At 41.5% G+C, this 17,495-nt stretch overlaps 1 protein-coding gene across 2 annotated transcripts in view; it reads left to right on the top strand.

Annotated features, from left to right (window-relative positions):
• The first annotated feature begins 767 nt into the window (after window positions 1-767).
• Window positions 768-17,495, top strand: part of rftn1b (raftlin, lipid raft linker 1b) — a 95,825-nt gene continuing 79,097 nt past the window's right edge. For both annotated transcript variants that reach the window (XM_020609741.1, XM_020609740.1), the window contains exons 1-2: window positions 768-1,341; window positions 12,023-12,206. In XM_020609741.1, the coding sequence (XP_020465397.1) occupies window positions 12,059-12,206 (148 nt within the window). In that variant the 5' untranslated portion in view covers window positions 768-1,341; window positions 12,023-12,058. The remainder of the gene's footprint in view (window positions 1,342-12,022; window positions 12,207-17,495) is intronic.

Raw genomic sequence — 17,495 nt, 5'->3', positions numbered from 1 at the left:
AGAGAGGGTGTCCGCCTCCCGAACTGAGACTGGGAGTTGGTTCCATAGGAGAGGAGCTTGATAGCTAAAGGCTCTGCCTCCCATTCTGCTTCTGTGGACTCTAGGAACCACAAGTAAACCTGCACTCTGAGCGCGAAGTGCTCTGTTAGGATGATAAGGCTCTACGAGGTTTTTAAGATACGATGGAGCCTGAACATGAACATTTGCGTTCGATATGGATCTCTGTTGTTGTTGTTCAAGTAGGACTGGTAGTTGTTGTGTTTCTCCACACGGATGATCACTCATACAAACTGGCTTATATAACTAATACGGAGCTGTAGGGGTAGAGGGTCCAAACCTGGACTTATTAAACATGCATAACCACAAGAGAGTGACGTACTGAGGATCACACACACACAATCAAACTAAAGCAACCATCATGGCTTTTACCCTGTTTTAGTTAAATTTATCACCAGCTCGTAAAAACACTTTGCCCACAGAATGCATGTTTGAATATGTGTGTGCACGTGTATTGACACAGATTTCTGTCTCAAACAATCAATTGATAACTATTTCTGTCCAGCCATATTTCTTGGGATCTTCACTCCCTAAAACAACGCCCACCACCCTTCCTCCTTCTCCACCTCCCTCTCTCTGGTATTTCCCAGTGAAACCTCCTCCCCACCTCCCCCCTGCCACCCCCCTTCTCTTTTCCTTTCCCACCCCTCTTTTCTCTCCCCCCTCTCTTCAGAGGGATTCTTCAGTCAGTCGAGTGGAACTGGTGTGGCTGCTGGAGAGACAGACAGTGAGGCAGAGGGGCTGTGCTGAGCAGACGCTGGGTCAGAGCGCTCAGTTGCTTCAGACAATCACAGGAGAGCGAGAGAAAGGCAGGAGAAAGAGAGAACACCACATAGAAAGATTCAAAAGAGAGAAAAGGGAGGGAGAGATAGGGGAGGGAGGTAAATATGTAACAGGATGTGGTTTCCCTGAGCTTGCAGAACATTGGTATACAGGCATACTTTGAGCATGACCTAAACACGGCGAGCGCACAAGTGTGTTTGAGCTCTGTTAGGTGGCGTGGGGGACGACAAAGCAAACCGCTGGAGCCACTGCTGCTGCTGCTGCTGCTGAGCTGACAGACACTTTGGTCTCATTGCTGCCTGCCGGAAGATTGTGAGACATTTAAGTCAGCCACCTCCTTGGCAACCTCAGTCAGTTTGTCAGACAGGATCTGAGCCCGTCCCCCATCCTCTCTCTGAACTGGTCTTCTTCCAAGTAGAATGCGATTCTTTGCCGGAAGCTTTGGTCCAGTTGCTGCCTTTCCGTCCAAGCAGTGAACTTTTTAACTAGATCGTGAAACAGGTAAGTTTGTTTTTGTCTGTGTAAGAGCTTCTCAGCATGTGTATGAATTTTAACTTCCTAACTGATGTGTTCCTGTTCTCATGCCTAATTCCCTGGACTGCATCCACTGTAAACTTGGGCTGCACTGTGGCAATTGTTTACCTTAGAGAGTTTATTCATTAGATGTTGCTTTAAGCCACAAGCGTGGCTTCTGAGCAGTGCGCTCAACAGCAAGCTCCAAATCCACTGCTACCACCCATAAATGTTTGCACATTTACATGCTTACATACACACACTGTGATCTTTCATCTTGCATATTAAGAGGTCTGATTGTTTTGAAGCCACATGTGGGGTGGATGGTACAAAGCAGGGCTGAGAATGCCAGAAATGTCTACCTGGATCCAGTCACTGTTTCAAGATGCGCTACACCACTCCCACTAGTGAGGAAGGAGGCACGGGAGTGTGTGATCTACAGTACTGTGTGTGAGTGTAAAAATGTGAGCTACATTGTGGGTTTTTTGTGCAGAATCTCTGCTGATATGTCCATGTCTGTCTGAACAAGAGAATGTTTACATGCTTAAACTATGTGCCCTGGCACATGAGTTCATCCAAGTGTGTGTGAGTGTAAAAGAGGAGGAGATTTAAAGGGGAAAAAAAGTTGAGGGATGGCAGGAGGTGAAGGAAGGGTGAAGGGTTGTCAGGATGGAGGAAGGCAAGGGCATGAGACAGAGGAACAGCCCAGGGGAGGAGAGGGAGAAAAGAAAAGAGGGTGTGTGTGTGTGTGTGTGTGTGTGTGTGTGTGTGTGTGTGTGTGTGTGTGTGTGTGTGTGTGTGTGACAGAAAGAGAGAGAGACAGAGAGAGAGAAAGTTGTTGCTGTTAATTAGTTCCAGCTGGTAAGTTGTAGAGCGTTGGGTTGCATCAATTCTACACTGCTGGTGGGTCAGGAGTTGTGTCTGTCTGTCTCTCTCACTCTCTCTTTCTCTCTCTCTCACACATCCTTGCAGTCATCACATACAAGATCCCTACATAGACTTACATTCATTTCCAGGAGACTTAAGTAGAACTGCTACTGTCCTAACACCTAACTTTAACCAAAGCTGACACTTGTTCTAACATTACACCCCATTATTTTCATAAATCCAGCCTCTGGTCCCCACAAGTGACTACTGGTCCCTGTGTTGCATGCCTACAAGTATACACATATAAACAAGGCCACACACAGAAATATTACAAATAAAACATGGCAAATACAGACACTGAAACAAGATATTCACACCTAGATACACACAGATATACTATGTAAAGACAGACATAATCACAAAAATACACACACATATGTACACTGAAGTTTCACAGACACTATTTGACATACCAAGGCACCAACAGTAAAGTAATGTGTATAAAGCACAATGCAAATGTGCATTGTACACACAAACACAGACATGCATAGCCATGTGCTCTCTGTCAGTTGTGTGTATCACAGGGTAAATGTACTGCAAACGTATGACATACAGTGAACCTGTGCAGTACCACATCTGAGCACGTAAACTGCATATATACTTAATATGAGCACATAAACATAGGCACACAGGCATATGGATGCAAGTGCACATGCACAGGAAACAGGTATCCATAGAAAGTTATATGATGGTTGGAAATGTGGAAGTGATTGTGGTCTTGTCTAGGAGTCATTACTCAGGGCAAAAGGTGAGGAAACCAAAATCCATTTGTGGTGTTCACATTACAAATTAGGAACCACTTTGTAATAAGGCACACATTATAAATGGGCTTTAAGTTATAACTAATTGCTTTATAAATGTTAGTAAATCATTTACTAATGCTTCATAAATTAGATATGAGCTATTAATAAAAACAACATATAAGGATTCTGACAGGTGTTTACCCTCTTGTAGGACATTTACTGTGTCCTTGCTCCAGTGAACTGTTGAGCCACCATCTGAAAAGGGCTGCAGGTCACTGGGACCAAACTTTTTAAGAGGTTCAGAGTTTTGAAAGTCTCTCTTTATATAGTACTCACATGCCCTGTCGATGCTGGCTGTGAAGTGGACCCTTTGTAATGTAAGGGAGATTTAAGTGAGACTAAATCTACAGTCCTTTCTATTTTAAAGATGCAAGTCTGAGTTAGAAAAATCAAGATGGTGTCTGCTAAAGTTATAAACGTAAATCCTTTTGTTTCCTGAAAAACCCTGAAAACTTGTACTAACTGCATATTACTTAACTTTAGCAACAGCTTACTAGGAACTTTATTAGTGACTTTATTAACATCTACTCTGCAGAACTGGTAGCTTTTTTCTTTTATGCTAGAAAGTCAGCTCTATTAAAATATAGAGATGACTTACTAACACTTATACCTGCAGATCTATGTGACCCTTTTTGTAGCATTTATCTGAGTATACTTTAAGTTTTAGCCATATAAAACCAAAATTAACTGCATAGCTAAATACCACAAAGGTAAGTGAGAAAATGTGCTTCATGTATGTCTGTGCAGATTCTCAGTCATCCAGGTCATAGTAAACTGAAAAAACTTAGAAAAAATCAACTGGACTTAGATTTCTAGGTCAAAGACGTTTCACCTCTCATCCAAGAGGCTTCATCAGTTCTGACTGGTGTTGAGCCAGAGACATTTATCCCCATCGGTGGTGTTTCAGTCCTTTGAAGGCCAACAATGTCCCCTAGCGACTGACTCGTTATAGCCCAGTATCAGTGAGAGTTGTTACCTGTCTTTGAATCCTCCCCTGTGGACCGACGTCTGTTGTCCTGGTGGGCATGTTTGGGCAGAGATCTCAAAACAGGATTGTAGATGAATGACAGGCTGTGTCTTAGTCCACCACCCCTATTTAGTGAGGGGTGTTCTATTTGAACAAAAATTTGTGAAGCGGCTGCTTAGTTTCACCAATGTACAAGTCGTTACATTCCTGACTACACTTAATGGCATACACCACATCACTCCAGTCTCTGCCACAGGGTGTTCCCTGGTTTAAAGTTGACCGGGATATTGTGGTTGCGAAATATCCTTTTTAACTTCTCTGATAAACCAACCACATAAGGCATGACAGTGTTATCCCCTCTTGTTTCTGCTTTGTCCCTGTTGGTGTTGGGCCTCTTCCTTGCTTTGGTGAAGGCCCACTTTGGGTATCCACAAGCCTTAAGGGAGTTCTGGATGTGTAATTTCTCCTTCTTGGCCCCTTCTGCAGTTGTGGGCACTTCCTCTGCCCTGTGATTCAAAGTTCTGATGACTCCCAGTTTGTGTTGAAGTGGATGGTGTGAGTCAAAAAGCAGGTATTGGTCCATGTGTGTGTATGTCTCCGTTATACTTCTACCTTCAGGCTTCTGTCCCCTCCCAAGTGGACTGCACAATCCAGAAAGGCCAGACAGTCGTCTCTGGCATCCTCACGAGTGAATTTGATGTTGTCATCCACAGAGTTGATATGCTTGGTAAAAGCCTCTACCTCCTGGGTCCTGATTTTAACCCATGTGTCATCCAAGTAGTGGAACCAGTGGCTGGAGTTGGTTTTTTCTAAGTTTTTTCAGTGTGCTTCATGTAATTTAGATAAACAACCCTTTAATACCTAGGTCTGTTTTCTTGTCTGCGCAGCAGTGAAACTCTTCCCTGATTGTTACAACATACAGTAGTAGTCACTGCAGTTCTGATGTTTTTCATTTACTTACTGAATCCTCAGCCACCAGTTTGTTTATTTTTTTATCCAGTGTTGATTTTCTTTTGCTGCAGTCTTTTCGCAAACACGTATTTTAATCAACTTATGTTTGCTAGCTGATCCGGGCATGTTGAATCCCCCTGTGTGTTGTGAAATTTGATTAAGGTAATTGGCAAGCATTTGTAAAACATAATGTGAACTCCTTTCCACTCAGTATAAATAGACAAACATCCACAGACAGATGTAACAAAACACCAGGATATTTAGCATTCTGAAAAGTAGCCTAAATCGAATTAAAAGATATTTTAAAACCATTTTAATTTGATTCTACTCACATTTCAGTCCATGTTTTTTTGATGTCAGAGAAAAACACAAACACACACACACAAGCTGTGTGTGTGTGTGTGAAGGATTTGATTCCAAAATGTGATGCTGAAGGGTGACTTCCATCCTTACACAAAATGAGAACAAAAAGCCCAGGAGCAGCTATACTTCATCAGGCAGCTCAGGAAAGCTGGTCTGAACCATCGCCCCATCACCCAGGCTTATAGAGGACTGGTAGAGAGCATCCTCACCACTGGCATCACAGTCTGGTATGGTAACACCACACAGGCAGAGAGGAAGGCTCTTCAAAGGGTCATAAAGACTGAAAAGGGGATCATTGGGACTAAACTGCCTGCTATGGACACAATATACACACAGAGCTGTCGCAAAAGAGCAGAGAACATGATCAGAGACCCACTCCACCCAGCTCACACTCTGCTCAGACACAAAAACTGCACCTACAGCCTCAGGTACAGCATGGTGGACAGTATCATCACAAGAACAGAACACGATTTTACAACAGCTTTTTCTGATGGCAAATACAAAATGTGAAAAACCTGTGTAATAACCCCTCACTACCCTACTAGGTAGAATACCATATACAATTACATTATGTGCAATACCATGTGCAATATTTGAAACTCCCATTTTACCTGCTATCTTATTCCTGTATCCACAATTTTATCAACAATTTTGTATTTTTGGGTATTCTTGCTTTTTCTATTCTTTTGTATTCTTGGGTGATCTTATATTTAGACTAGGTGTTTGTTCTTTTGGTTTTAAACTCTTTACTTGACTCCAGCCGAGCCCTGCACAAGAATTTTTATATGCCTAGACTGTGTGTTTATACATAAATGGCAAATAAAAATTTTGGATCTTGAAAACTAGATAAGGACAAGTTACATGCCCTTGGTTGAGAGAGGTGTCCATATTTTTATAGAATAATTCTACAAGTTTTTTATGTTTAGTAGATTCTGGATAGAAACTCTGGTGTCATTTAGTAAACAGAAATCAAATATGACATCCTTACTGGCAGTAATATAAACTCTGGGTAGCAAACATGACTAAATGATGTGCTGGTAGATAAGGTTTGCGTTTTGGAATTCTCATGACAAGGTGTCATCTTGATTGCAGACTCTGCTGCAAGTTTCACATCTTTTCCCTCAGAAATGCTCGGTTACATGATCTTGGGCAAAGATTATTTACCCTCACTCCCCTGCAAGGTGACAGTGATTGTGCGTATTCAAGCTTCAGGCATTACCCTAGACCCGAGACCACATATTAGGTCAAATACTCCAGGCAAAATGAAAAACACAAGAGCCAGTATTCAGCCCATTGTGTAGTAGCTCAGCCTTGTACCAAAGAGAAAGAAAAAACACACCCCCTTGATATTTCTATGAGGCAAATTGACTCCTGTTGTAATGGGTGGTCAAGAAAATTGCAGCAGTATTGATTGGGTAATGGTCAACATGGATATGTCGATAGGGTGCCTGAAAACCTAAGAACCTGGCTTCGGTCGGCTTTAATAAAAAATGACCTGCCTGGAGCAAGTTCACAGAAAGCAATGAGTCACTCATGGGAAATCTCTTCAAAGCCCTCTGTGTTATGGAGAAAAATAGCAAAGGGGGCATCTAAAGAATTTCCTAGTTTTGAAGTATTTTTCTCTCCTTCCTTGAAATGACAAGAAATCTTTTCACAGTTTTTTTTTAAATCTCAGCTTGAAAACAACCAGTCTTTGTACATGTTGGGTTGAGATAATGCTCTACTTATTGCTTGTAAGAACACTTGTAAGGGCTGTACAAATCTCAGCGTGGCGAGATTATGCATAACAAATCAAACTAATGACTATCAAAGACATGCAAAGAGGAGAGGAGGGGAACAGGAAGACATGAGTGTTTACTCTCGGACATGGAGGAGAGGAAAAGAGGAGGAGGAGGAGAGGACAGATGGAGCCAGTCCTGGTGATGAAGAGGGATGGGAACTTACAACAGCCAGAAAAAGAGAAGAAAGACAGAAACTGACAAAAAAAAGAAAGAGAGGTGGAGGCAGATTAGTGCCTATTATCCTTCAGAGAAGGGAATAGTCATAGAGGGGCTGGTTCCCATGGCAATAGCTCTGTCAATGAATGTGTGTATGCGTGGATGGACTATAACTGGGCCTTGAGCCTACAGAGACGAGGTTGGTCCAGGACATAGTGAGCTGCAGAGCCACCTTGACATGGCTGAGAATCTCAGACTCTATTGTTTACTCGCCTCTTCGCTCCGTCTCACTTTCACCCTTCACCTTCCTTTTTTCCTCTGCGTGCTTGCTATTAGGCATCGTCCTTGCACTTTCAAAGCAAATATAACAAATTCAGTGAGTTGAAAAAGCAATTCCACCTTTGGCACCTGTGGACTCCTTGTTGGGAGAATGTAAGAATTGAAAAATTAAGATATCACCAAAACATGTTCAATTTTTCTGTAGCATTTTCAATATAGAAATATTTCAGGGGGTTCTCATATTACACTGCATGCACTAACAATACAATACCACGATTACAGTACAATAAAGTTTTATTTGTTGTGTTTTTACAGTGAATTCTGATATGGCTGATATGATGAGATCATGTCTGTAACTTAATCATTCTTTTTATCTGTCTAAATGAAAACTGTAATGCTGAGGTTTACTTCCCATATTCTAAGACAATTAACATCCACTACAGCACATGCTGTTAAAAGTTGTAATCTTTGTGATTTTAATTATTAATTCATAGTTTAGTCCTAGAAAACTTCCATTAAAATGTTCCATCAAAGTCAATTTTCCAGTGTAATAGCTGTAATCTCTGCTCTCTAAAAGCTTCTATGCCACTCAGTCCTCTGTGTCCCGCTGTTGTTGCAGACATATTGCCTCCACTGTCAAGCCATGATGTTTTACCTGTGATGGTTTACGGTAACACAATCCAGAAGTTATAACAACATTTTGACTCTCTGTTCCTCGAAGATGTAACAAAACTTTCCTCTGAACTTCTGATTCGAATTTATGGCATACTGGAGAGAACACCAACATGAAACCAAGTGCAGCAAAGAAAGGAATGCATTTCCTCATTATAATTAAGAGAAATAAAAAAATAATGGTACTGTTGCACATATATTTCTTTTCCTCAGTTTGAAACAAATGAACCAAATGTACAGATGTGAAATAAGCACTATACTGTCATGGTTAACGTTAGTGAAAAATTATCTTCATGACTGCAAGAAACCAATGATGACTATTGATACTGTAGGAGATAGAACACACATCAGTCTTGTCTATACATCACAGACTGTATAGATGCACTGGTCACCCCCTGGCTTTGTTTCTGGCATTTTTCTGAAGAAAAAAAAACAAAAAACAACTGCACACTGTTGCTTTTCAGAAAAACATAAACACTGCTGCCATTTATTTTCAGTGAGGTCAGTCTCGTCCTGTCATTTATCTGATGGCCTCTCTCCACTTTGGATAGCCAATGACTCTGCTCCTCACAAATAACTATGAATGTACCCACCAACAAATGCAGCCCAGTGCTCCACTTTATTTGTCAGATTCAAAAGATCAAAAGTCAGAAAAGACAAAGAGGGTCAGGGAGATAAAATGGAAGAGAGAGGGGGAGAGAGGCAGAGAATGGGCTTAAAAGAGAGACTACATGGAGAAGAATGCAAGAACACAGTGTCCTAATTAATGTTTTCCTCCATTAATCTAATCTGAAGCTTCCCATGCTGCTGGGTTTGATCTCAGCAATGTTCCTATCAAAGCCATGTAAGATGGTCTTGTAAAACGGAGACAATCTCAGTCAGATAGCATTTAGGAAACTCATTCATTGCAGTTGCTGCTTGCTGTTGACACTATAATGTTTGAGAGTGCAAGTGGGGGTTTGTGCATTCATCTACCACAGTGATATTACTGAAAACGGGCATGACCATAAACATCTAATTTGTCATTAGAACAACAGCACAACTTAAGACTCCACTATCTTTAAATGAGGAGCAGCATTATGGTCAGGGGCTAAAAGGACAATGAATATTGGAGTAAAAAACGGCTCTATCTGATGACCAGTGTTGCTTTGTCTTCTGCATGTGTAAATAATGCAGTTTGTATACACAGTATCCATAAGGCCAAAATCCTGTAGGTCAGTACTTTGTGTTATTCAACTTGCAGTAGAGTTCTTCTGCTCCACAGTGGCCAAAAATCTGTTGTTTTACCTTTAAAAATCCCCGGAGAAGTGATTGGTAATGACCCCTTTTGAGCACAGGAAAGAGAACAAACCTTGAAGTGAAGAACTGTTGACTGGCAGTGAAAGACAAGCATTCAGCACAATACATAGTGCTGTGGGATGTTTTGGTTGCAAGAGCCAAAGTTAAGTGCATCCCAGCTACAACAAAGTATCTGAAAATCAGCCCCAGCTTACGAGGAGGGAATCTTATTGACTAAAACCTGAAAATGCCATTAGCAAGAGACAAAAGACAGAACAAAATAGCAAGAGGATCACTGCTAATTCAGCAGAAGGGAAATCAGTGGTCCTCTTCCTGCTTTTGCTATAGCTGCCCAGGATCTGTCTACCCTGTCAGGCATTCTGACCTTCTGCCTGTCACTGAGGTGGGGCCTGTGGGGCGTGCCCACATGGAGAGGTTTGAGGAAAGAAAGTGACTCAAAAATCATAAACATCTCAGATTTCTTCTCTCAGTTCAGCTTTAAAAATACAGCTGTTTGCCTTCGCCTTACATCGCCTCCTCACAGGTCTCAAGGAGGTATGCAAATACAAGCCCCTGTTTTTATCCACTTTGTTTTCTCTCCATGCCCCTCCCTCCAACCCTTCCATCCTATTGTTCTGAACACCTCGTCTCCATCTCTTGTAGAGTACATGACAGAGCCTCACCTTCCTGCTTGTTGTTCCTCTCTCTCCAGGGTAAAAGAAGAATGATAAAAGCTGTTTACAAGTAACTGTAGGCAACTGGAAACACTCAAGTGTTTTCTCCGTTTCCTTTGATGACAAAGCCATTTGTGATGCCGTGTGGTGAACTGCAGCACAGTGCAGCACAGCCCTGAGTGATAATTTAAGGGGGGACTGAAGCACTTTTAGGGACGTTGTTTATGCCAGTTTCGTCAGATTCTGTTTGGCTCTTTTGTTCTTAGAAACAGAAGCAAGACATCAGTCCTACGTGGCACGTGGTGAGAGGCAAAGACACAACTCTTCAGTACAACACCATGTATAACCATTTAGAAACCTTCTGAAACTTTAACACACAAACCAAGTGGCTGGCCGCGTGCAGGATTCAACATGTTCTGGTATTAATCTCAAGTTCATCCGCCTGCGGTTCATTTCAAGGAGCTGTTATGAGGCCTGTAGAGATACGATTGTGAGACACACTGAGATTCATAAAGCTCAACAAAGACATTTGTGTCACTGCCACTGGAAACACTGGCTTTCATGACAACCATAATGAAGCTCCTGCTTCATCTCTCATTCTTTCTCTCTCATCGTTTGTTGATCACTCCTTTTTTATTCAGCGGACTCTAATTACACACTCTTTTTCTCTCCAGACTCTACTTGCCATGCATTACTCGCTGCCCCCTGTCCCCCATCACCTTTTCTGATGAACAATCTCCAACCCGGCCACCCACCACCCCCTCTTTCTTCCTTGATTGATTCTCACCTTTTCCATTCTTGCTTTCACCTCATTAACAGAGTCCCCGTCTGTTCATTTCCTGTCACCTCCCACTCCTTCCTACTTCCCAACCCCCTGCCCCTCCTAACTTCCTGTCCTGTTGTCTCTTAAGCAATGGCCAACTCGTTGTCTCCAGCAAAGGCCCTGTGACACTATGTAATTATAATAGAGAACCAAGGTGGAAGGGGAAGGGAGGGCACACCACCATCCATCCATCCATGCATCCATCCTTGAGTTTAATCAGTGCCACACAATAGGATGTCACCTGCTCCCAGACGCAGCCACGGGAGAGAGGCGGTATTGCTGTCACAAAGCATTTGGAGTGAAGCGGTGTCTGCAGCACTGGCTCTTTAAGGCCTCCTCTTCCTCCACAGTTGTCTCTGTTAATTTGGTCTCCCTGGAAATGAGGGAAAGGGAACCCGTGAAGAATCGATCTCATTTACCCGTGTTTATTTATTAATTTACAGATGCTTATCCAGCATATTCCTCTTTTCTTTTGACATTGCTGAGGAATCATGGATATCTGAGTGTATGAATGTTTACTTTCATATGTGTGTGTACATGCCTGTGTGCATACAGTGCCATTTAAGTACAGTGTCAGTGTCACAGAGAAGTTAATCTGGCCATCAATCTGTCATAAACACATCTACTCAAACACTGTATTTAAATATAGTCATGAGGTAATAATGATCATTCTTTGGACTTTCTGTACAATGTTTACCCTCACATTTTAACACTGAAATCTAATTTTTTTGCTAATGATATCATAAATTAACTTACAGCATATTGTTACTTAATGTGCATTTAAAAGCGTTTTTTCTTGTTTGGGTCCACTTACTAATGTTTGTACGTCCTCTGTTATTCCATGTGTTAGTGCTGAGCCTTATCTCCTATTTCTAAAGCCACACATACACAGGAGCCCATGTGCACTCTCTCATTCACTCATTTATGCACTAGCCTCACACAGACTCACAGGTGACAATGAAACACCGTCTCAGTGCGTCTTGTTTGGTTGGCAGGGTCTGTGCACAGAGTCACTGACAAGCTGTGGAGCCATGGGCTGTGGGCTGCGTAAGATGAGGCCAACGTCAGAGGACAATAGTCCTGGGAAGATTTACTCCACCCTGAAAAGACCACAGGTGGAGACTAAGGTGGGCGTGGCTTATACCTATCGCTACCTGGACTTCCTGATTGGGAAAGATGGTAAGTCATGGATTTCTAACAATCTGCTGTTATGTTTATTGCTTTGCAACTTGTAGGTAACACAACTCATCTGCTTTTATACATTTTAACCCTTGTGTTCTGTTAAGGATCTTAAGCAGGACCACCAATCCTTTATATTCCAAAATACAGTTCACGTCACCAAGTTAAGCACTAAAAGCTCGAAATCCTGGCATCCTGGCAGGAATTGTTGCTACTGCTCCCTCCCTGAGATTCTTTTTGCAGATACAGTATGTTATGGACATTTTGTGCCATGGGGTTGTAAAAATCTCAATTATTTTCACATGCACAGTTGAAATGATATGAATAGCTCAAGGAATTTAGCATACCTCTCTCTGCATGACCAGGCAGCATTTCAGTGGCTTCCAAATAGGCTGATCTGCATTATATTGTACAACTCTAGGCTGTGTATATTATTTTATTGAATAATGCTACATCCTGTATGATTAATCTGTCTACATCCCCCCTAAAAATGCCATTATATCTGCATATCCCCAGTAGAAAAACATTAAGAAGAAAACTATCATTCATGTATATGTAATAACAGCACACTGGCTGTAATTTTCATTAGGGTTTTCTTGTAATGACGAAGTGTTAATTAGCACTTGTTCCCTGTATAGCAGCAGCCATTATAATTTCTTTTCTGACAATTAGTCAGTCATGCTTTCACGCTGTACTAATGATATAGAATTTTCCAGCCCAGTCCAAGCCAAACATCCTGCTGGCAGCCATCAATTATGTATGGCACCGAGTCCAGCCCAGTAGAAAGGAATGCAGACAAAGTAAAGTGTAGGCTTCTGGGTAGGGTGTTCAAGGTCACAGGTTTGATCTTCACAAAACTAGGCTTCAGGTAGTTTCAGTATGTTTCACAAGGTAAGATAATGGACTGCTGGGTTAACTGTGGAGAAGTTGCTGACAGTCAAAGTGAAGCTGAGGCCCAATGTGCAGTGTATACACACACACACACACACACACACACACACACACACACACACACACACACACACACACACACACACACAAAGAAAGAAAAGGCCGGTAAATAAATTCACAGAACATGACCAATATGTCAGATGCTGCGATGTTGTAACAGGAAAGTAAATTTGGCTAATTCCTCAAAAAAGCAGAGCCTCTTCTTCTACTTCCACAGCTGAGCATGTTCATTTTCCAGACACTGCTATGCTTCCAGTTCACTCACATGACATTTTGCAGCTTGCATGCAGAATTAAAACAAAGACAGAAACCAGACTGAAGCCAGAGTCCTTTAAGAGAGTAATCCAATGAGCATTATTAGACTATTAGTAGGATAACCTGGTTAAGGAGTTTAAATGACAGTTGTAATAATCAGAAGTATTATATGGGCCAAGTATGATTATAATGTAGTGCCTGTAAACACCCAGAGCTCTGTCCTTCTGCCAGTAACAAGAAGCTACCAAATATATTGATTTACAAAGTGGAGTGTAATGTCATCTGCCAACTTCTAATATTTTGAGCAGCCATTTTGTTTACAAAACAGACCAGGGTTAAGGTCAAGGTTAGTTTAAAATTAGGTATAGGTCATAATGAAGGTCATTAAAATATGTATGTTTGTGTATATGTGTTTGTCCTAGGAAGAGTCTGTAGCAACCACTGTGTTATTTCTGCTCATGACAGTTATATGTTTAAATGATAGAGGGGGAGATTTTGGTGGCGTTCGCGGAGGAGCGCGGGCGTGGTAAGGGAATCCAGGAGATGTAGTGTGCAGTGTGTTCGCCCTGACATTTGATTAGTCTCCATTAGTTTGTCAGGCTGACTGGACTGGATGGATGAAGGAGCATCTGGGAGCCAGGCGGGCTTTTCCATCCTCCCTCATATATGACTTGACATGAGGGTGGCGCTGGGAGGGGAGGTGGGAGGTGGATGCGTGCCTCCCCTTTGTCAAACTGTACATTAGTGTGTGTGTCTTTGGCTTGTGGCCACATTATTTTCTTCAAGTATGTTCTTTAATGGTGGGGGCTGGTACTTAATCAGTTTTCTCTTTCTCTCTCTCTCTGTCACTGTCAGCACGCCTTGTCTAGGTTTCTCTATGTGTGTGTTTGTGTGCATGTGTCTGCCAATTTCCCATAGGAGCACATTAAGTTTGTGATATCATAATCTGTAAGTGCAGCCCTGGTGGCTGAATCATTTCACTGCATCAGCAGGTTTTTACGTTGAGGGGTTAGTATGTTTTTCATGGCTGTATTTACCTTGTACCAGGCATGTAAGTGTAAGTAATGATTCATGTATCTGGCCTTTGTCTCACAGTTAAAATCAGTATAGTTGCATACTAACAGTGTTTGGGACATTACACATATATTTCTCAAAAATAGTGCTACTTAAAAATGAACTACAAACTCTACTCATTCCTTAAAGATACCCTGTGTAGTTTACTTTTCCTCACCAGAACACACTGTGCAGTAGTGATGTGCGGATTGATCCTGACATATCCATACTTCCAACTCCAGTGCTTCATGTTCTAGGGTCAATTCTTATATTAAAAGATCAGCATCTAAAATCAGTAGGCTATTATGGGGTGTGCGTTATCGTCAACAGGGGACACATTAAAATGTAACTATTACCAGGACAGTCTAAATAATACTCCTTCCACCTGTCATGGTAATATATGCAAACTACAGCCACCAAGAATTAGAATAAGAATTAGAATTAGAATAAATAGCTTTACGACAGTTTCTCAAAACTGTGGAAGCTATATAATTATACAAGAATAGAAGAAATATAATAAAATACAAGAAAGCACTGCATAGTCTAGTGTCACAGTAATAGAGTGGGAGGAAGGATGTAAACAACAATAAAGTTGGGATGCTAAAAGCGGCTACAGTTCAAAATCTTGGATGCAGAAATGTAACTTCACGATAATGTGACCAGGGTGGAACCGTTAATAAAATTGGCAAGCTCTTACAGAAGCACATTATATCTCCTCTTCTCCGTCAGTCTCTGTCATCTGGACCCATCTCTTTTTATTTGTTGTTTTTTTTCTGTAAAAGTCTTGGTATGAGTAATGTTAGCGGTGATACCAGCCTGGGTTTTACCTGGTATCAGATTGGAAAGGAAATAATATCACACATCACTACTGTGCATATTCTTCAGCCATATTTACTGTAACATGCATCTTCTTCCTCATAAAAGATGTACAATGTTGACTTATGAAAAAAAAAAAAAGACTTATTGCTTCGTGGTTGCATGCCTCCACCATCCAGTCATTCTCACGAAAATGGACAGGCATGAGGTCACTGACCTTGAACTTTGACTTTTGACCACCAAAACCAGTTCATCCTTGAACCCAAATGAACATTTGGGCCAAATTTGAAGAAATTAAATTAAGGTGTTCCTGAGATAACACCTTCGCAAGAATGGGCAATACAGAGAGAAGGACATATCTACGGACAGACAACCCGCAAACATAGAGCCTCAGGCTGCGGATATCGTTGGCGCAGAAGCATAGAAAAGTGAAAACTGCACTGTTTACATCCATGCATGCTATCTAGTTTATCCTGTTCTCCCTGCCACTGTTGCCACATCACTACTTCTCTTGAGTGTCATCACCACCTGTGATTAATGGGACAGTGAGAAACCAAGAATCAAGAAACCAAGACTGTGAATCGTGTCACCAAACACACAGCTAATATTGACTAATAGCAACCTTTAGAGTTTTGTCAGTTTGCTAACTTTGATTCTTCTTTACTTGTCATACTGTTATGCTACACCACAATATGTCAATGTAAAACACAAAGTAAACATGTCTTACCAGGAGACATTTGCTGTTTGTGGCACCGTTTCACTCTCCCTCCATCAAGTCCGCATAACTGTGATGCTTTTAACTGAGTCAAGAGAATTTGGAGAATGACAGGAAATTTAATGGGTCATTATCTTGTAAATGCCACATATGGTCCACAGCGGCCACAGTTCAATGTAGTATCACTTTAATATCTACAATAATCCCACAAACTGTTCTCTCCCAGACTTTTAATAACTTCACAGTGGATTTTAATCTCAGCATATTATATTTTACTATGATATGGAAACAAACAATTAGATAGGATTACATTAATCACACACATATATTTGTAGTTTGTCATATCTAGGCACAAACAACATCCATGGTTAATAATCCTGTGAGCAAAGCTGCATCAGAAACATTTTCATATATGCATATGTAAAACAGAAGCAACCGTGAAAGGAGTTTTTTTTTTTTTTTATTCGTTTATTTATTTATTTTTTTATTCATTCAGCAACCGTTTTTAATTTTGGATAACAAAAAATAATTTGCCAGAAGAAGAAGCAGCAGAAACATGTTCTGCATCAGCATATTTAACTGGGCACAAAATTAAGGCTGACTTCTTGCTTCCCCTTCACCCCTCTTCTTGGGAAATACAATACGCCCTCATGTCATTAAGTTCACTCTGACTACTGCATTGTGAATAATGTTGATAATAATTTGTTGCCACGGTGTTACAGTACATTATAGCTCTCTACAACGGTCTCCCCGCAGGCTACCCGCCCCCAAATGTACAAAAATAACACCTTTCACTGCGGAAACAGTTATGGAATGAAGAGTAAACTAGTGGAACACTGTAGGCAATAAACCTCCTCTGCACTACATATCAGCATCAGCCCACCAATGAGTTGTTGCCTTGTGTTGCAGTAACATTCTGGAGGATGCATTCAGCTTCATGGTCGCTCTGCTGCCATTCACTCAACCATGAAAGAGCCGTAGAAAAACAGCCTGTTTGATATTGAGGTCACGACCCCACAGAGAACTGGGAAAGCGTGTTGCTGTGTTAGATAGTGTGGAGCCATTTCAGTGTAAACCCAAGCACAACAGACTCAGGAACGTGTGGCACAAATCTCATTTCCCAAAATGTGGTTTTGAAATGTTACAAACGTGAGGAGGAATGAAAAGTTGAAAACGTACTCAATACGTTGCATCTTCACAGCAGGAAGGCTGGGAATCTTGAAAATATAAAGATGTTGTCCTTGACATCAAAGCCGGCACGCAGGCATATAAGGCCCACACACACGTACGCGCACACACAAAAGCCCAGACACACAGCGTTTGATATCATCTCGGGAGCTAGACACATTATTTATATGCAAAGCTCCCAGAGCCCAGAGTCCCCTTGTTAATATGAGCTGTAGGAGTGATGACAGGTGAGTGACACACAGAAGCAACCTTCCCCACCATCTCTCCACTCAGATATAAGGCCGAGCGGCAGGGGACGGTGTCCAGCAAAC

Source organism: Monopterus albus, unplaced genomic scaffold (assembly GCF_001952655.1).
Source record: "Monopterus albus unplaced genomic scaffold, M_albus_1.0 scaffold101.1, whole genome shotgun sequence".
NCBI classification, from domain to species: domain Eukaryota; kingdom Metazoa; phylum Chordata; class Actinopteri; order Synbranchiformes; family Synbranchidae; genus Monopterus; species Monopterus albus.
This window is presented reverse-complemented; position numbering and strand designations above follow the sequence as displayed.